Below are 21,160 nucleotides of genomic sequence, written 5' to 3' on the forward strand. Positions count from 1 at the left end.
GAATCCCCTCTTCCCAGGAACCTTAGTTGCACTCCCCCGGGGCAAGTATGTACTCCTTTAGGTAAGGAGACCAAAACCTTATACAGTCCTCCTGGCGTGGCCTCGCTAATGCCCTACATAAGATTTCTTTATTCTTACACTCCAATCCCTTTGTGTCAACCAATATGGCAATGTACCACAATAATCTTAAATATAATTATATCTGTTGTATGTATATACTGCTAATATTGTATCATTGAAAATTAAATTAAAAATGTATTTTTTTAATAGCATTCTCTATGAATGTGCAAGTAGAGAAAAGGGGACTGTAAAGTAGTCCAGAGTTGGATGAACGGAGGGACTTGACGTTTGGGGGAGGTGGCAGAAGTTGAGTAGCATGAGGCCATGGTGAAATTTGTAAATAAAGACATAGCTCCTGAAATGAATGTGCTAGTGGAGGGGTAGGATTTTAACGGTGGAGTTCTGCATGAGTTGGAGTTTGGGTAGGGTGCAAATTGGGAGATCAGCAAAGGAGATTGTTGAAGAGGCCAAGTCCATACAAAGGTATGGATGAGGGTTTCAGTGGCAATAAGAATGTGGTGAGCTAGAAGCAGGCAATATTTTGGGAATGGGAGTATACAGTCATGATGATGGACTAACTGTGGCTTTGAGGCTCAGCTCAGGGTCAAGCATAGGGTTAAAGGTGGGTATTTTTAGCATCATAGAGATTTTGACTCTATGCTTATAGTAATTGTATTGAGAATGTGAAAGTAGATGAGGACCCAGATAGCATTTGAGAGATGATCTTTTGGCTATGTGAGGCAAAGCCATTACAGAAGATGTGTTGGCTGTGTAGGGCCAGTTGGGTATGGAGTCATGAAAGAGTGACGCCATGGAGATGGATCACAGAGGAAAGACAGTTGAGAAGATTGGATCAGCCAACATTCTCAAAGGTCACAGAGAGATTTAGATAGGGATAATGCACCACAGACAAAGTCACACTCATGAATTTGATCAGAGTAGTCTCATTGATGTGAGTGGGATAGAAACTAAACTGAAGAGATTCAAAGATGATTCCAGGAAAGGTGGGGACTGAATTGGGCAGCAGCATCAAGACTCCATGGTTATACTGTCACCTTTTGTATTAAACAGGTGCACACCTGTAGATGTGGGCACTGAGGCACAAAGTTGGAACGAGATGGAGAGCAAAAGCATGGAACAGAAATCTGAAATTGCCTCCCAGCATCAGCGGATTGACAGAAATGAAGAGAATCCTGATATGCAGCAGGTGAGTTATTGTTTAATTTAGCAGCATTGCCAGGAAGCAGAAATGGAGAACGCCCTCTAGGAAGCAAGAGAATAAATGCCCAGCCAGAATTTCCTGGTTTCAAGAAATCCCGGAATACACACTGAGTGTATTTCCTTTTATAACATGTCCCCCTGTTGTACAGGAAATAGATGATGTGAGAAAATTGTCAATTTCAATGGAACCTGCAGAAAAAATGCATTTGAAAATACAGTGCTTTGGCAAGTAATGTCATTTATATATTTCTTAGCTTTATTACAACCACATACTTGAATCTTTTCTCCGATCAGCTCAGAAGAGTTAATGCAGTCATATGTCAGATATAGCCAGCAATTTGGTATCAATGTTATTTGCACTCAGGGGCAATTTTGAAATAGTGTTCAAAATGGGCAGAAAGCAAGTGGAGCAGTGCTGAAAGTCCATTGCAGACAATATCTTCAGGCAAGACTTAACCAATTAAGGCAACAGGGTACTTGATTAATAAGTCCAGGAAGTTTATTGAGAGTAAAACAATACTTAACAATTAAAAGTAGGATTATACTTAACAAACTTGGGAATAAACTTTACAGCTCTCACAGGTGTGCTTCCTGCTCGGGTATTGGTCGCAGAGTTTCACGGTCCTCTCTTTATGGTTTTGATCCCTTGTCAGGTGGAGAACTTGGCTGATAATCTGTTCTTCTATCTCTGAGGTCTTCTATTGTCGCTGCACAACTAAACCTTACAAGACCCTGTTTTTAACCTCTGGATGGCCATCACACGACTTCAGATACAGGCTTTTGTAAAACAATAATTGGTTCTAGCTGTTGCTAGGTGAATTTAATTGGTTCTTAATTATTGTCTTCCACTATTGGCCACCTCTGCTCGGTAGAGTACAATGGAATGGTTTCACACTGTTTCTTAATCTGATCTTAAACAACTTCTCTATTCATTAAAGCTAGATTCTTTAAGGCCACGATGTACCATCCCATAGGCTTTATCAGCGATCCAAAAGGTCCCATTGTTTGAACACATTTAGCTGAAACTGCACTTTCTCACACAGATATAGAAACTTACAGTAATTAAATTTAACAAGCTTTAAATAAAAACCCATTCTTTCCAGAATGATTATTGATTCATCAGTTAAATCTCAGTCAAGGTTCATCACTTTAACAAGCATCTGTTCCATGCTGGGTAAATACATATTAGTTAATACAGAATACAAAATATCTTCTTTGGTCAAGTCTTAAGATTAAAATGGCTTCCTTGACCTTGTTAGTCATTACAGTGGATACGGTATGAAAATGGTCAAGTTAAACTAAAATCTAACAACCCAAGCTTATCTACGGTGCTCTGCCCATTTAATCATACAAATGTGAGGCCCAAGCCTTTTTGAAGCACAGGCCTCAGCATGTCACTGCTAATCTGCAGACACCAAATGGATGCCTTGCTGCAGCTCGCTGGTTTTGGGTTGGATGGGAGATCAGCCAGTTCGCATGCTAAGCTGGTTAGTATGTCATCCTGGGGAAGGAAGCAATCCCAGATGAGGACGTGAATGGGCTAGCAGCAGAACAGAGTGTTTTTTCTGTGACCCAGGAGTAACACTCCAGCCCCTCTGGGCCCACTAAAAAAATAAAGGCTTCGTGGACCATTTTTTGAGCATTTCCAGCAATATCCTTAAGGAACACTGGTTAGGCTGCATAATCTTTCATATAAATTGGGACAGCATACATGGCTAATGCCCTGTCGACTTGTACCTGAAAAATTGCAATCAGAGTGCCATAACATATGTTACGGACAGTTGGTAAGGGGTATGGGTGGTTCCCATTGTTCACCCTCAACTGACTGCAATCGTGTTTTGTTTAAAATGATGAGTTAGCGCCTGAGTGTTTTACTTGCCAAATAAACAGACAGTGACAGGTTTTCTTGTAGATTTAAAACAGAAGATTAACTATTTATTGAACAATATTCATTCCCCGAAATGTTCACAACACCACTCATGTATGCATTCACTCTCACATGCACTCTCAAGAGAAGATATTTAGAAGGAAAAGGGTAAGAGTTCAAGGTCTGGTTGGTGTTTGTGGTTTACAGTAAAGCTGTTGAATCTTCTAAGTAGGACAGTCTCTTCAAAAAATCCAGGCCTGGATGTTCGTAGTCTTGAACTTGTTGAGGTGCTGTAGATTTCTGGGGTTTAGGATTTCAGACTGGAGGTAGCAGTCACTTTCAGTTCTATGATGCACCAAGTTGAAGTGTACAATTAGCAGCAGGGCTTCTTCTTCTTGTTTAGGCTGGATCGTTCCACAGTCCATGGCTGGACTGATTTTCTGTGATGTTGCTGTGATCTCTCTCTCTCTCTCTCTCTCTCTCTCTCTCTCCATAGGGTTACCTTTTAAAGTCACAGTTCATCATATTAGCATTTCTGTTATTTGGTACATGGCCTTTTCCCCTGGTGTGACCACACAATAGGCCAGGATGTGGAATCCATGGCTCTCTATTAATGTCTGGATGAGTATCATTGTGTTATAATGTGTCTATTTCACACCTTCTTTGTCTCAGAAGAACCCATTCAATTCAGGAATGTCTCTTGATGATTTCAGGATGGGTGTAGTCAATATCTTTTAGTCTGTAATATATTCTTTTGTCCTTTTGAGACAGTGAAGCAGTGTTTGAATACACAAGCCATTTAACCTGAGCTTCGGTGCCCATGTTTTGCATATTGTCCACATTTTTAAAAAGGAAAAGTCAATTTCAAAGAATCTACGTTGAATAAACTTCATATCTTAAAAGTTAGGAATATATGTCTTTACTGGGCATGACACATCGGAGCCTGATTTTGATTTCTAAGCAACTGATACCTATTTCAGGCATAAGAGATGCTTGCCTGTTTACAGGCCTGCCTGAGAATTGCATCAGGTGGGCATTGGGGCATCAGAAGAGTGGCCAAGGTGCCCCTATAGTTTCAATTGTTAGGTGCCCGTTGTTCAGGCAAGGAACAGGTGGAAATCGCCCGCTTAGTTGTTAAGTCTTTTTTTCTGTCAGTGATGCGTACCATGATACGGCATTTTTTATTTGTTTATGTTTCTGCTATGGTACATAGTAGAGAAGTTATGCACTTGTTATGTTTTAGTACAGTACAGTAGCATTCAGCATCATCATTATTAATTGTGCAGTGGGAAACAGTGACTGGAGAGTGTGTCACTCTGATTTACATGAAATGATTTCCATTTTATGAGTGTTGAGGAATTGTTGTTGGCCTCAAAGGCTCTTTTTCTGCACCCTTACTATTATAATCACTGAAGTTCCTGCCTGGCCTTCGATCTCTCAGTGCGTGCTACCTTGTGCACCAGCTAATTTCAAAATTAAGTCATCAGAGTTGGCAACCTGAAATACTGTCCCACTGCCACAGACCTTACTGGGGCACACTCCCTTCCTCCAGCTGCAGGACAGATTATTACTACTGCTAAAAAACACACAGTATTTTTCTGGAGGTTTTGTATTTAGTTTCTTTTCATTTCTATTTTTTTTTAAATTCTGTGGGGAAAAGTTTATAGAGTGGGAAGGTTATTTTTCTGTGTGAAATGAGGTTGAATTTTTAAAAAAACTGTTTGATATCCGCTTTTCCTAATGAAAGCTATACATTAAACTAGGCTTATCATCATGAAAAATCATTCATAAAGAACACTGAGTAAGTGTAGAATAAACGCTTTCAAGCTTTCAATGTACCTATAACACAGTTAAGCCAATCTACAAATCTGTTTAAATTTGATTTTAAATGCTATTCTCACAGCTTCTTTTGCCACAGATCTGTTCAGCTGACATATGCTGTCACCCTGTCAATCAGCAGCTTCAGGATCCCAGGGTCTCTATTTTGATGCTGTTTTTAGCATTAGCCAGTGTTGCTGTGTGCTCAGCTGGGATTTTATTTTCCTCTGTTCGAGAATCAAAACAATAGCTTTTGCTAGGAGGGTTGTACAAGAATAACATTAAAACGCTTTTGTTTTGAGAGGTTCTGCTGGCAGCTCAGAGCTGGGCCCAAAGAGTTCAACGGGTTCCTGACTCGCTAATGGTCCCGTCAGTTTGGCAGAGGCTAAGTTCATAAAATTTCGCTGGACATATCTGCAGCCATCAGTACCCAGGGCCTGTATTTATAGGCCCCAATATTCTTACGTGGACAGATCAAAGAAGGATCAGGCTTTGTTGTGTTCACTTTTCTAGCAAAGCTGTGACAGCAGTGCCATCTGCTTCAGTACAACCTGCAGGCAACCTCCACCAATGTCTTCCCATTGCTGTGCAAAACATGGCCATTTATATTACCCAGATCATTCCATGAAACTGCTGAGGTCATCTGACAGATCAGCCACTCTGCAGTCCATAAACACATTAAACATATAGCAGATACAATGAAGTAAATTGTCATCGTTAATAGTGTCAGAGCTGAGCTTCAGGTGCTAGAGTGATGCCATATTCGGTCAAAGACTGCCTTGATGTCAAAGGCAGTCACTCTCACCCCACCTCAGGAATTCAGCTTTTTTGTCCATTTTTTTTTGGGCCAGGGCTGTAATGAGGTCTAGAGCCGAGTGGTCCTGGTGGAACCCAAACTGAGCATCGGTAAGCAGGTTATTGTTAAGTAAGTGCTGCTTGATAGCACTGTCAATGCCACCTTCCATCACTTTACTGATGATTGAGAGTAGGCTGATGGGGCAGTAATTGGTTAGATTGGATTTATCCTACTTTTTGTGGATAGGACATACCTGGGCAATTTTTCACTTTGTTGGGTAGATGCCAGTGTTGTAGCTGCACTGGAACAGCTTGGCTAAAGATGCAGTTAGTTCTGGAGCACAGTTCTTCAGTACTACAGCCGGGTTGTTTTTGCTGTATCCAGTGCACTCAGCCATTTCTTATATCATGTGGAGTGAATTAAAGTGGCTGAAGACTGGCATCTGTAATGATGGGACCTCAGGAGGAGGCTGAGGTGGATCATCCACTCGGCACTTCTGGCTGAAGATGGATGCACATACTTCAGCCTTGTCTTTTGCACTGGTACGCTGGGCTGCTCCATCATTAAAGATGGATATGTTTTTGGAGCCTCATCCTCTGGTTAGTTGCTTAATTATCCACCATCATGGATGTGGCAGGACTGCAGATCTTTGATCTGATCCATTGGTTGTGGGATTCCTTAGCTCTATCTGTAGCATTTCACGGTTTAGCATGCATATATTTCTGTGTTGTCGCTTCAGCAGGTTGGCACATCATTTTTAGGAACTCCTGGTGCTACTCCTGGCATGCTGTGCTACACTCTTCATTGAACCAGGATTGGTCCCCCAGCTTGATGGTAATGGTAGAGTGAGGGATATGCCCGGCCATGAGCTTACAGATTGTGGTTGAATACAATTCTGCTGCTGCTGATAGCCCACAGCACCTCATGGATGCCCAGTGTTGAGCTGTTACATCTGTTCTTAATCTATCCCATTTAGCATGGTGGTAGTGCAACATAACACGATGGACAGTATCCTCAGTGTGAAGATGGCACTTTGTATCCACAAGGACTGTGTGGTGTTCACTCCTACCAATACTGTCATGGACAGACGCATCTGCGCCAGCTGGATTGGTGAGGATGAGGTCAACTAGGTTTTTCCCTCATGATTTCTCACCACCTGCTGCACTCAGTGCTTTTTCTATGTGGTGTTCAACATGGAGAAGCACTGATTCGTCAGCTGAGGGCAGTAGGTGGCAATCAGCAGGTTTCCTTGCCCATGTTTGATCTGATGCCATGAGACTTCATGGAGTCTGGAGTCATTTTGAGAACTCCCAGAGCGACTCCCTCCCTACTGTACACCACTGCGCTGCCACCTCTGATGGGTCTGCCCTGCCGGTGAGACTGGACATACCCACAGATGGTCATGGAGGAGATTGGGACATAGGCTGGAAGGTATGATTCTATGAGAATGACTATGTTAGGCTGTTGCTTGACTAGTTTGTGGGACAGCTCTGCCCACTTTGGCACAAGTCCCCAGATGTTATTGAGGATGACTTTACAGGGTTAACTGGGGAGGGTCTCCCTTTGTCCTGTACAAATTCATTGATGCCGGTGGCCCATCCAGTTTTATTCTTGTTATTGTTTTCCATAGTGGTTTTGATACAACTGAGTGGCTTGCTAGGTCATTTCAGAAGGCAGTTAAAAGTCAACCACATTGCTGCGGGTCTGGAGTCACATGTCGGCCAGACCAGGTAAGGATGGCAGATTTACCCCCCTAAAGGAAATGAGTGAACTAAATGGGTTATTTACCACAATCTGGTAGTTTCATGGTCACATTACTGAGACTAGTTTTTTATTCCAGATTTATTTAGCTGATTTCCCTGGTGCCGTTGTGGGATTTGAACTCCCGTCTGCAGATTATTAGTCCAGGTTGTTGAGTGAGATAATGCGTAACAGTAACAATGACATTATCAGAGGGAGGCACACGCCTCAAACTCCTCCCTACCCTAGTCCTTTCCAAGACTGCAGCCCAAAAGAGCCAAAAGCTATCTCCTCAAATCTCTACAGCTCCTTCAAAATTGGGAGGACCGCTGCTGACACAACATGCAGCCTTCTCCAGAAAGTACACATTGGACATCCAGATGTTAGAACTTGGCAGAAAGACTCAGACAGCCAGCCCTGTACCGTGTGCGAATGATGAATTCTAATACAGCTTCAGCTGGCAGTGTTAATTCAGACCATATCTTTGGACACTTGTATGTCACTGTGCAAGCTGCATGTGTGCCCCAGAAAAGGTGGCCTGCAATTAAACAGTTAATAGAAAACAGGAGTGTTCTCTATGCTTATATTCTATCTCCCTGAGGGTGCAGCAGCTCCCAGAGTTGATGTGTGCCAAATGAACAAGGTCCCAATAGTAAAATAAAGGTGAGGAAGTTTACTTTGGCACTCCTAATACCATAAAATATCTTCCCTTGGCTTTAAAAATCTAATCCCTCTGACAAGAGTAAGAAACTTTTAAAATACTTATTTTTTTTGTAGTGTCTACATATACGCTGCGTGTCACAATAACATAAGTAGCTTGAGAGTAAAATAAATCTGAAAAATTGCCAAAAAGACATCTGCAGCAAATCCTCCGTCACAGCAGGAACTTCCCGTTGTCACCATGGCTTCCGAGGTGCGAAGGTTTTGTTTGGTGACTATTTGAAGCAATATTTTACCAGTGTTTTTTTTAATACACAGTTACTATTTCACTACAAATATAAAACAATTTGTAGCTGTTCAGTGAAGTGCCAGTTTATTTTTTTCAACGTGTATTGTGGCCTTGAGTTGTCTGGAAAGTGAAACCACAATTGAGACTTTTTTTGGAAATGTAAACTTTTGAAAAAAACTGTGAAAAATAGAATGAAAATACAGATGGCAACAGCTATGCCTTTTGGGCTAAGTTTTGAACTAATGTCAAATTTAAGAGACTGGGAGCAGAAATGAGAGTAAAAGGACAACTTTAGAAAATGGTACTCCTCGTGGGGATCGTCACTGCTGGAGGGAGAACAGACTAAGAAATTACCATTATTTCCTAACATTGTGAATGGAAACTCCGGAAAATGCTCATTATTTCCCGAACATGTAGCGGGCGAAACTCCCTGCTGGGAGCGTGCATTCTCATAATTAGTCCCGAGGTTTCTTCTGAAGCCTATGTTATTACATTGAAGAATAAAACCTGAAGTCCAGGCACATGACTGAAACTAAAATTAAAACGATTTTAAGGTGTAGACTAAAACCACACATTAACCAGGACTAAAACCATACGTCTGCAATCTGAGTCCACCCGAAGGACTAGCGCACTAAACCTGAATGATACCATCCTTTAAAAAAAAGTTGATCGTGTGCTTCTCGTTTAAGTGACATAAAACTGGAGTGAAGCCCAGAAGCAAATCTCCGTTAGAGGGCAGCATCAACGCTAATATCCTGCAGTTTATCAGTGAGAGGATGCAGCGCAGTTAATTATCATCAACCCACGCAATGGTGTTTTGAGCTGATGTTTTCGTTAATAGGTTCGCAAAGAACAACCAAAAAATGAAAGGGTTCTTTTTTTTGCGTCTCCCAATGAAATGAAATGCAGGTAAGGTGCACTTTACCATGTTAGCACCTGAAGAACCTGTATGATTTTAATTAGCTGTTTGTGTAGTTGACAAAGGACAATGAATTGAACTTGCGCTTGTGCTCGGTGTTTGAAGTGGTGTAGGTTAGTCGTCAAACCGCTGTGCTACTTAAACTGCATGCGTAAAACTGGCTGCAAATAATCTGCTTAAAAAGAAAACTGCACAGGCTCGACGTGGAAGAGCTCTGCGGAATATTGCTGTTTTCACTCACAGCAGCCCATTTCAGTTTAGCTGTGAGGGGGGAAACCCTCAGGTAACTGTAGAAATTCTAAGAAGTAGATGCGATATGAACCGGGACTTCTGTGTTTACTAGCGGGACACAGACGGGAAGCTTTCCTTTCGTTTCAAGCAGGTCCATCTACAAACTCCCGCGTATCTATAAGTGCTTCTGAAAGTCTGATTTCTATGACATGATGTGAAAGACACACCGAGGTGGCCTGTTGCCAAATTCAGAACGGACCAAGAGCAGGAGAGGGTGGGGCTAGGAGGGCGGAATCTTAGCTTGAATTGTTGGTGCTAACAAAAAAACATTAAAAAGTTCTTGACATTAATAAATGCTTCCAGATCATAAGAAACAGAAATATAAATGGAAAAAAAATGGGGGGCACTATTTTGAAAATGAGAGTTTTGGTTTCTGGTATACATTTCAGAATTTATGGATAGCCCACTGAGAAATAGTTTCTGGTGAAAAAACAGACTGGTGGGAATGTTAAAGGTTAAGGGTTTGTTCAGGACGCAGGTTCGATGTAGTACTGTCCTCCGTAGGAATAAGCCGGAGCAAAAGAAGTGGATAGAAATTAAAATGACATAAAGGAAGAATCACTACACCAGAAATCAGAACCAAATTGGTATTTGATATTTTTTTGATATTCTAGTTCTCTGATTGTATCCAGAATTTACTTGCAAGGGGCAAGTGTTTTGATAAATCTGGTCAGATAAATCAATATATTCTATATACATCTATGCGCACTGAAATTAAACGTGGTTCACTATCGACAAACATTCAGTGCTGTTGGTCACAACTGGAGCTGATCCCATCTTTCTCGTCTTATAAAAGCAAACCAACCATGCTGGTTCTTCCTGTTCTACCTGCCTCCTCCTTTTGTGTTTGGGCATTAAATAATCATCTGGACTGATGCAGAGTCGAGCAGGGAAGATCATATTCTATAATGAAGCGGACCAGATTAAATTCGGGTCCTTTATTGTTCTGACCTTCACGAATTGAAGTTCAGCTCTTCCCACATTGTGCGGTTGTACTACTAAGCCCCTGCTATGCTCCTGCTGCTAGCAGGTTTTACAGGTATTGCCGTTTCCAGATATTGGTTGATTGTGTTGAATACCTTAGTCATTCAAGCAAGGCAAAGCAAGTTTGCAACATAATGGGAAGCCCTGACCTCCCTTTCATCAAGTGTCATTGATCAAAAATGTTGAAGTGTCCCTTTATGTAATTTGGTGTGGTTTGAAATATGATAAATGAACTGGGATCGTTTAAAAGCCAGGTTTGAGAACAGATTTGAATCAGTGCGCTGCACTAAATTTGGAGCTGAAAATACACAGCTATTGTCTTCACTTTGAAAAAGACCCAAACGTTATGGTAAATAAACAGAGAAATTCAGATGAAGAAAGAGAGAGATTTTATAAAGGTGCATCAACTCAGATTAAAGAGGTAAAGTGTCTTAATGCTACAGGATCTATTTTATCTGCTACTGTTTGAACACATGGGTCTGAAAGGGTCTGGAACAAATCCTGAGAGGACTACAGCACTGAAATAATACTGGATTCATCTTTTTTTCTACGAAAAGGCAGAAATTGTAAGGCCGTATGCAACTGCTCTTTGTTCTTACTGTGCTGTGTACTGGTGAGTTGTTTTTAAGGTGAATAGTGGAAAGTATTTGGTTAAAGAGAACAACCTGAGTTTACATAGTGGCCTTGAACTCCCACAGAGAAATGGGAAAAAAGGAATAGATAGTACTCCCTAATGGATAAGAGATGTGGAGCAATTTACTTCAGTTGTTGTGGAGAGTAGGGCTGAACCTTTTGTCTGTGATGGTGGAACAGCAAGCTGTGTGGAATCTGGCACAGTCAGAAGATCAGTGAGCATGGGAGGGATTGTAAATCTAGAAAAGGTTGCAGAGACTTTGGAGGCACAAGGTTTTCAATATCAATGCACCAGCAGTGTAGGTCAGTGAAGATGTGGTGAATGGAATAATGTGAGGACACTCTGATAGAACTGGTCTGTGGAGGAGGATGGCATGGTAACACTGCAGAGAAGTGAAGGAAGGTTAATGTGCTGATGGTCAGAGACTAGACTGATGAGAGTTAAACAAGGTATTGTGAGAGATGTGAACATAGAGATGCAATCAACAACATTCTGAATGGTCTTGGAGAGGAAAGGGAGATGAGAGATATGGCCGTAAATGGAAAGGATGCAAAGGCCAAAGGTGAGCTTTTTGAAGAAGGAGATATTGACATGTTAGGAAAAGGGAAAGTCACAGAGTCACAGTGAAGGGAACCATTAATTAAATCATCAAACATGGAGCTGGAAAGAGCAACTGGTTAGGAATTGTTGGGATGGAAATCATATTTGTCTGAATGTGTTTAAATGCTGTAATTTTTGATGGCCTTTTCAAGGAACATGGCTGAGTATGAATTAATGTGCCCGCCAGTGTAAATAAGCTAAATTAGCATCGGTAGATGATTGCTATTAACAGTGATAGGCACAATAACCACTCCAACTCATTTCATCTGATACTATCATCTGTTTGAACAAAATAATGAACAAATGAACAGGACAATCAAAACCAAGCATAATTCTTCAGAATGTTTGATTTCCTGAAAAGAGACCAATGATTAAATGCTGCCTTCAATTAAATAAGTGATCTAGTTTGCAATTCAAAGTTACCCACAGGTGAACACAATTTAGATTGTGAAAGTTAAAAGTAGTTAACATAAATTTGGTATGTCTGTGTGTGTGTGTCTGTGTGTGTGCCACAAGGTGCATGGCTAGAAATGCCAGTAAGAAATTGGAGAGTGAGAAGACTCTTCTGTCTTTTTTCCTGGTAGAATGTGATTGGAATGGAAATCGAAAACCAGAGGAAACCTTCCACAGATGGAAAAGAAACGTTTGAAAGACGGATTAAGACTTTAGAAAATCAGAAAAAAGAGGTACCTTAATTTTTAAATTGCAGTTGTAATCCAGTCTTCTCTGTGACATCTTTGGCTACAACAACAACTTAGTTACAAAGTATATTTAACACAGGAAAACATCCCAAGGCACAGTACATAATCATAATCAGACTAAAATCAGTGCCGAGGTAAAGATGGAGATATAGGCTGGCTAAAAAGCTTGTGCAAAGAATGGGATTTTAAGGAGGGTCTTAAAGGAGGATCGGGAGCTGGAGAGGCAGAAAGGTTTAGGGAGGGAATTCGAGAGCTTAGGGCCTAGGTGGCTGAAGGCACGGCTGCCAGTGGTGGGACGATGGTAGTGGCAGCTGCACAAGGTGGAATGGATGGTTGTGAATAGGGATAGGAAAGTTTATAATGGAGGGAGAAGTTGAGAATTTGCATAAACTTCCTTTTTAAATCTAAAGATGAAACAGTTTCTCTGGGCCTTGCTTCAGGTGTTTGATCTTGTTTAGACTAAAATGATAGCACATTATGATATTAGGGAAGGCGGTGGCGTAGTGATAATGCCACTGGACTAGTAATCCAGAGGCCCAGGCGAATGCTTTGGGACATGGATTTGAATCCCACTACGGCAGATGGTGAAATTCGAATTCAATTAATAAATCTGGAATTAAAAGCTTGAAACCATTGTCGATTGTTGTAAAAACCCATCTGGTTCACTAATGTCCTTTAGGGAAGGAAATCTGTCGGCTTTACCTGGTCTGGCCTATATGTGGCTCCAGACCCACATGTGGTTGACTTAACTAGCCTCTGAAATGGCCTTGTGAGCCATTCAGTTGTATCAAACTGCTACAAAGTCTAAGAAAAGGAATGAAACCGGACCGACTACTCGGCTGAACTCGAGGTGAGGTGAGAGTGACTGTCCTTGACATCAAGGCAGCATTTGGCCGTGTATGGCATCAAGGAGCCCTACCAAAACTGAAGTCATTGGAAATCAGGGGGAAAAATCTCCGCTGGTTGGAGTCATACGTAGCACAAAAGAAGATGGTTGTGGTTGTTGGAGGTCAAACATCTCAGTCCCAGGACACCATTCCAGGAGTTCCTCGGTAGTGTCCTAGGCCCAACCATCTTCAGCTGCTTCATCAATGACCTTCCCTCCATCCAGAAGTTGGGATATTCGTTTATGATTGCAAAATGTTCAGTACCATTCATGACTCCTCAGATACTGCGAGCCTGTGTCCAGATGCAGCAAGACCAGGACAACATCCAGGCTTGGGCTTATAAGTGGCAAGTAACATTCGCACCACACAAGATGCACTGCAGCAACTCACCAAGGCTCCTCGACAGCACCTTCCAAACCCGCGACCTCTACCACCTAGAAGGACAAGGGCAGCAGATGCGTGGGAACACCACTACCTGCAAGTTCCCCTCCCAGCCACACACCATCCTGACTTGGAACTATATCGCCGTTCCTTCACTGTCGCTGAGCCAAAATCCTGGAACTCCCTTCCTAACAGCACTGTGGGTGTACCTACCCCACATGGACTGCAGCGGTTCAAGAAGGCAGCTCGCCACCACCTTCTCGAGGGCAATTAGGGATGGGCAATAAATGCTGGCCTGGCCAGTGATGCCTACATCCCATGAACCACTGATTTTAAAAAAACTGAGTTGGGATGAAGCTGAACAGATGTTTTCATTGCTATGATGTCGTATTATTGTAACAACAGAAGATGCTGGAAATACGCAGCAGGTCAGGCAACATCAGTGAACAGAGAAACAGAGATAACGGCTGGAAATTTTTCCAGAAGCTGGGAAGTCCCGCCACTAGAACCAAAAGCAGCTTCTGAGCCCACGTGGGTGGCCGGCCGGACCCCAAGCAGCATTTTACCGGCGGCAGCCAATTAAGAGGCCGTCACTGGAACCGCCATCCAATGGGAGGATGGCAGCCCACTTCTCAGAGTTGCTGGCCCAACCAGGGGGCTGACAGCTCAGCAGTGCCACCAACAGAGGTGGCCTCTGCTGAGGCTCCAGGAAGAAGAAGAGGGTGGCTCCATGTTGAAGCACCCTCAGAGGCCAGGTTAAACTTTTTTATTTAATATGCCGGGGCCAGGAAGGCAGGCCCTGACAATTGGAGGGGAGTACCCTCCAGTGACAGTGTCAGAGCTGCGGGTGTGGCCATTGGTCCCCTCTGTGTGCCATGGAGTGTCCATAAAGAAAGGCTCACACCCCTTCCCACGCCCACACACCCCTGCTCCCCCCCCCCCCCCCCCCCCGCGGCCCGCTCCTGGGAACCTGCTGGGAGGTCACCACGGTTTGCCTGGTGGTCTCCCCACATAGTGGGGGCCCGTCCTGACGCCAATAAAATTCGGGTGGGGGTGAGAAGTGGCCGTTAATTGACCAATTAATTGGTTTAATTGATTGCCTGCCTCTGGTCAGTTGGCAGCTGTGTTACTGCCATTCCCACTGTTGAGAATATCCCATAGCGGCGGGAAGATGTCAGACTCCCCTCCCAGTGCTTCCACTGCCACTTTAACAACCCTCCCATCTCCCACCCCATCTCCAGAGGGTTGGTAAAATCCAGGCCAATGCATCAGAACTGGAAAAAGTTAGAGTTTTAACAAGTTTTAAGCAAGTACAGAGGCAGGGAAAGGAGGAAGGGGAAGAAAGAACAAAAAGGAAGGTCTGTGTTAGTGTGGAATGCAGCAGAGTTTAAATGACAAAAGGAATGATGGTGCAAGGCGAAAGGGGCTGGCAATGAGACAAGTAAAGAAACAACAGATGGGTCTAGAGGAAATTGCAATGGTGGAAACATTGCCTGCACCTGCTGTCTTTAAAAAAAATGGGGCAGTGTTTATGATCTGAAACTGTTGAACTCAGAATTGCTGAAAGGCTGTGAAATGCCTAATTGTAAGATGAGATGCTGTTCCTTGAGCTTCCACTGAGTTTCATTAGAACAGCATAGGAGGCCGAGGACAGAGAGGTCAGCGTGGGAGTGTGGCGGAGAATTAAAGTGACAGGCGACCGGAAACTCAGGGTCATACTTGCAGACTGAACAGAGGTGTTCAGCAAAGCAATCACCCAATTTGTGTTTGGTCTCCCCACCGTAGAGGAGATAGCATCATGAGCAGTGAATACAGTGTAATAAGTTGAAAGTACAAGTAAATTGCTGCTTCACCTGGAAGGAGTGTTTGGGACCCTGGACAGTGGAAAGGGAGGAGGTAAGAGGCCAGCTATTGCTTCTCTTGCACTTGCATGGGCAGGTGCTGTGCAAAGGAGAGGGAGTGTTGGGCTGATTAGGGAGTGGATCAGGTATCTTGGAGGGATGCTTCGGAATGCTGAAAGAGGAGAGGAGGGGAAGATATGTTTGGTGGTGGCATGTCCTATAATTGTGTTCTTCCAAGTCTGAAACTCAGGAACTGTCCCACTTTTTTAATGCTGTTTCCTATGTCGGCAAACATTGTATTTTATTTGTGGTGTGGTTCTTTCCAATCTGTAACATTTAAAAATGTTAACCTTTAGGCTTTGTGTGGAGAAATGTTTCTTTTTAATTCAATGTGGCACAATGAATTTATTGTTCTGACAGCTTCTGGAGATAAACAAGCAGTGGGACCAAGAGTTCAGGAACATGAAGGCAGTGTATGAGCAGAAGGTAAAACGCCCACATCTTCTCAACATTTTTGTTCTAGGTTTTTGTATGTAGTATTCCTTGTGTGTGGATGGTACATGTGCTTAAAATGTATCTTGCTAATATACAAATCCTAAAAAGTATTGAAACGTAGTGTGCAACATTTTTGTTTAAACCAAAAAAAACTGCTTTGTTTTGCTTTTGTTTTCAACACCCTTTTGTAAAATGCAATCTGTTAATTCCCAACCAAGACTTTAATAGTCTCAACACAAATACACTTTGCAGAGTTCATTGTATGTATCTGAATTTGATGTTAGACTGCTCCCGTGCACCCCCTAGTGAATTGGTGGAGAATTACATCTGCACAGACCCAACAGCGAGTTATTTGTACATTTTCTTGATTGGGGATGATGTTTGGTGCTTAGGGCGTAGAAAGGCAGAGAGAAAACAAATTTTAAAAAATATATAAGTGTGTTAAATATTCTGAGAACTGTGTCTTTGTGTCCTGCTTTGCCAGTTTGGATTCTTGATTCTTTATTAATAAGAAGCCTCCTTCCCGCGCCCCCTCCCCACACCCTTTATTTCTGCTATCTAACAGATATTTGATTGAATTGAATCATCCATAATATTCCAATATATAATGGATCCTTAAGTGGCTTTTATGTTTTACAGCTGAAAGAAAAGACCACCACTTATCAGCAGTCCCTGAGTGACCTGGAGAAAGAACTGGACCAGAAACAGAGAGATTTTGATAAGAAGCTGCTGCTTGCCAAAGCAAAACTTGAAATGGCAGAGGTATGTTTTTTTACCAATAATGGCTTGAAAATAATTGATATTTGACTGTAAGTGAGCAAGCACATTTAATAGAAACCTTGGACTTTGATTCCAAAGCTGCAGCAGTTACACGGTTAATATTATGATCATCTCCACAAGTGTAACTTTTCGAATTGGTTGAAGCTGTTACCCTGAAATCCAGTCTTCCTATTACTGATGTTGTTTTCTTCCCCCATTTTTTTTGAAAAAAAGGAACAAAAGCAGACACTAAATGCAAAGTTGTTTGAGGCTGAAGAAGAGAACAAGCATTTGAAACAATGCCACACTTCGATAACCAAACAAAAAGAATATTATGAACATGAAATTGCTCGTCTGAATAAGGTTTGTACAGTAACTACTTTGTTCTTATCTGCATGTTCATCTGTAGCCCAGTGCAGAGGAATAGCTCCACAAGCAAATCAGTCTCTCTCCAGTAAAACTGCTTCTCATGCCCATGGTCACAAAGTTCTTTGTGGGATTTTTTTATTCAATCCAGTTTTCGCTTCTCTTCCCGAAAGGTGCTGAAGCACAGGTACATGGGCACCACCTCTCACTCTCTGCTGGTAAAACTTAGTAGCATGAGTTTTGCCCATTTGTTTTCAAGTAGGCAGCATGATGAAGGACTGGATGGCCTCACTCATGGTCCTCAAAATGATACAATTTTTAAATTGCCTCTAATTAAACTTTTAAAAGAATGTCCTTTTTAGTCAGCACGAAACATCTGGTTAACTGCTGTCAAGTGCTGTACTGCATATTGTCTTGTGGTATGTGAAGTATGAGAGAACTGGTTATTCATACAAAGTACTGGAGCAGAGCTGAATCCAATCCGTGGTGATCATGTTCCTTTCCAAGATGGAAGCAGCTTTTAAATGATCTAGTGGTACAATCCATTAGTGCTTGAATGAACTGGACTATGAAGGGCAAGGCCGTACATTGTGTGTCTGTGTGTGTGCGTGTGCATACGTAATGTATGTTTTCTCTCTCCTCCTGCTGTGCCGAATTGAATTCCTGATCTCCCCCAGGCCCTGCAAGGAAAGGCCCAAGTGGAGACATCCTTCCTTAAATGGGAGAAGAGGGACAAGGAAATTCAGAGGATTGGTTAACCTGCCTGAAAAAATTTTCATAGACCGTTCATATCAGTAAGGCTGTGGCAAAAGTTCACTGCCCTGCCCTATAGATTTGGGGAATACTGTATGGTGGGGAGTCCTACAGAATTGACTAAGGAAATATTGGGCTGCATTTTAATCGCGTGCCACACTCCACGGTGGCATGCTTTCAACTTGCCGGCCTTCTGATACGGAAGTGCCACCAAGGAGCCCCCGTGATATTACGCGCGGGGGCTCATTTAAATAGAGGGGCGGAGCGGCCGCCCCCGATGATGTGTGGGGGGCGGCCGCCAGGTCCCCTGCAATGGCGTCTGGTGCCACCACGCCAGGGCCGGCACCATTTTTAAAGGGCTTTAAACCCTTAGAATTAATTTTATTTTTTACAGGTACATAATTCAAAATTTTTTATTAACTATTAATAAAGATGTGGGGGTCCTTCTCCCCCACCCCCACCCATGGTCATTTAAGTGGCACTTATTGTCAAAAAATACTTTATTCCTTTCCTGAATTTTCCCCCCCAACCTTCTAACATTTGGCCTCTAACCCCTTCCCACCATTCACACAACCAATTAAATTTGCTTTCCCCGCTCCCCCACCCCTCCTGCCCTGGAAATGTTATTCCTCCCCCCTCCCCACCAGGTTCTCGCCTTGGAACTCCATACAGAATTCCGAAGGCACGCGAAGCACGAATGGCGGCTGTAAAATTGGCGTGGGATGGCTGCCGCCTGCAGTTATGTTTATTTGCATCTCTTTAGTGTTAATTTGCATATGCTGATGAAGGTCCCGCGGCCAGACTGGGGGGCGGGGTGGGGGGGTGCTGCACGGAGGTCTCCCCGCCACTGGTATTATGCAGCGAGCGCTTCTCGACATCGCGCGCTGGGATGGACCTATCCCCTCAGAATTTTACCAGCACCCGCGGCGTCAAGGGACCGGTAAAATTCAGTCCACTGGGACAGAAAGAAAGATAATTATAACCGTTAACAAGAACAGTTAGAAGTCCAAAATCACAGTGAGAGCGGTTTTGTTAATATTAAAAAAAGGAAAAAGAGAATTTTTTAAAATTCTCTATCAGTTTGACTTAATACAAGCATTCTAAAACTAGGAAACAGATGTGCTCTGTATTACTGGACTATGTTCACCAGTTGATATTCAAATATCAGTCACCCACTGTTTCACACAACACAGAAATCCACAGAGGAGACCTTGAGTACTTTTTGAAAGATTTATTATTACAGTTCTGAATACATGGAACATATTTAGGTGCAAGTCCTTGACTTGCTTAGCATCACAGTGAGAATTACTTTCTTGCTTTAACAGATCAAAAGTGGATTGTTCTGTAATAATTCCAGAATGAACCACAGTGTATATTTTATTTTTTTCGTTGAACAGTTCTTGCACATTTAGTAAATTAAATGAAAATTATAAGTGCAACCACAATCAGGATCTTAACCCTTGTTGCCAATGCCAATAAATTATCAAGGTGAAATGCTTCAAGAAACATAAGGTGATAAAAAACATCATGAAATCAAAACAAAATTGCTGGAAATAGAGAAGGCCTTTCAGTATCTGAGGAGAAAACATAAGGTAATACTCAGGTATAGACCCTTCATCAGAACTTTGTTCCTTCAATGAAGGAGATACACCCAAAATATTAAAGTCTTCTCACCTTTATCCCCCTTTTTCAGATGCCATTTTAATCTTTTCAAATGCTGGCAGGCCTGCTCTGAACTTATAACAATTTCTGCTTTCATTCAAGCTGTTCAGTTGGGTTTGAAGTTTGGTGATTATTGTTGGGTTTTAAACTGGTTTTGCGTGGTAGTTTTTGCAGGATGTTGCTAACATGACTGCTATTTGCCCAAGGATTTCACCAGTGAGTCTATGTATATCTCTCCTTTGTAAACAATACTGTAGAGTTATACCTCACAAATGTTTGGCAAATGGAACCTTGAAACAAAAGGATTTTCAAATCTCTAAGCACTTTAGATGGTGACACAGTAGCTCAGTTCACTGGAGCTCCAACATGCTGTACCACACAGTAGTAGGATGTAGGTCTTACTCACTCATAAGTGTTTTGGAAAAAAGCTTAATGTAAGCTCTTGTGACACTGGATAAAGATTGTTAGTCTGAAGTCTTTAAATTAATTTTGTTACAGGCTCTGTCTGATGCTTTAAGAAAGCAGAGTGTTTCTTGCATGTCTCATAGTTTTGATAGTGGAGAGAGAATGAGAAAATCTCATCCTGAAGAACTGACCACACAAATTGAGGTCCTAAAACAACAGGTAGTATACAATGCATTGAATATTTTGCAAGAAATAATAACTTAGTGTGGTGTATGGATTTTAAAAAGCCTGCCCCACTGTTTTCTTTATATTTATTTATTGAGTGTTCTTTTCAAATTCCTCCATGGACTCGCACCTCCCCATCCCTGTAACTTCTTGCAGCACAACAACCCTCCTCCAATTCTGACCTCTTGTGTATTCCCAATTCTCATCACCCCGTCATTGGTGGCTGTGCCTTTAGCAGCCTCGGCCCTGAGCTCTGGAATTCCTCCCTAAACCTCTTCGCCTCTCTACCTCTCTCTCCCCTCCTTTAAGACACTCCTTTAAATGTACCTAAAATAAAAGCAAGAAATGCTGGAAATACTCAGCAGGTCTGGCAGCATCTGTGGAGAGAGTAGCAGAGTAACTCTGCTTCTCTCTCTACAGATGCTGCCAGACCTGCTGAGTATTTCCAGCATTTCTTGCTTTTATTTCAGATTTCCAGCATCTGCAGTATTTTGCTTTTATTTCCTTTAAATGTACCTCTTTGACTAAGCTTTTAGTCACCTGTCCTAATATCTCCTCTGTGGCGAACTATCAAATTTTGCTTGATAATGCTTCTGTGAAGCACTTTGGGATGTTTTGCAATGTTAAAGGTATTTTGTAAATTCAAGTTGTTGTACATGCGGAAAACATAAGAACACAAGAAATAGGAGCAGGAGTAGACGATTTGGCCACTCGAGCCTGCTCAATCATTCAATACGATCATGGCTGATCTTCTGCCTCAATTCTACTTTCCTGCCTGCTCCCCATATCCCTTGATTCCGTGAGAG

The 21,160-nt window shown here is 42.3% G+C and overlaps 1 protein-coding gene across 4 annotated transcripts in view; it reads left to right on the plus strand.

Annotated features, from left to right (window-relative positions):
• The first annotated feature begins 8,808 nt into the window (after positions 1-8,808).
• LOC137373808 (TNFAIP3-interacting protein 1-like) overlaps positions 8,809-21,160 on the plus strand; it is a 34,807-nt gene continuing 22,455 nt past the window's right edge. Inside the window, exons 1-6 of one of the 4 annotated variants that reach the window (XM_068039241.1) lie at positions 8,809-9,360; positions 12,464-12,565; positions 16,110-16,175; positions 16,824-16,946; positions 17,178-17,306; positions 20,223-20,348. In XM_068039241.1, the coding sequence (XP_067895342.1) occupies positions 9,355-9,360; positions 12,464-12,565; positions 16,110-16,175; positions 16,824-16,946; positions 17,178-17,306; positions 20,223-20,348 (552 nt within the window). In that variant the 5' untranslated portion in view covers positions 8,809-9,354. The remainder of the gene's footprint in view (positions 9,361-12,463; positions 12,566-16,109; positions 16,176-16,823; positions 16,947-17,177; positions 17,307-20,222; positions 20,349-21,160) is intronic. The other 3 variants (XM_068039233.1, XM_068039214.1, XM_068039223.1) reach the window with 3 other exon arrangements.

Source organism: Heterodontus francisci, chromosome 1 (assembly GCF_036365525.1).
Source record: "Heterodontus francisci isolate sHetFra1 chromosome 1, sHetFra1.hap1, whole genome shotgun sequence".
In the NCBI taxonomy this organism is placed as follows: Eukaryota; Metazoa; Chordata; class Chondrichthyes; order Heterodontiformes; family Heterodontidae; genus Heterodontus; species Heterodontus francisci.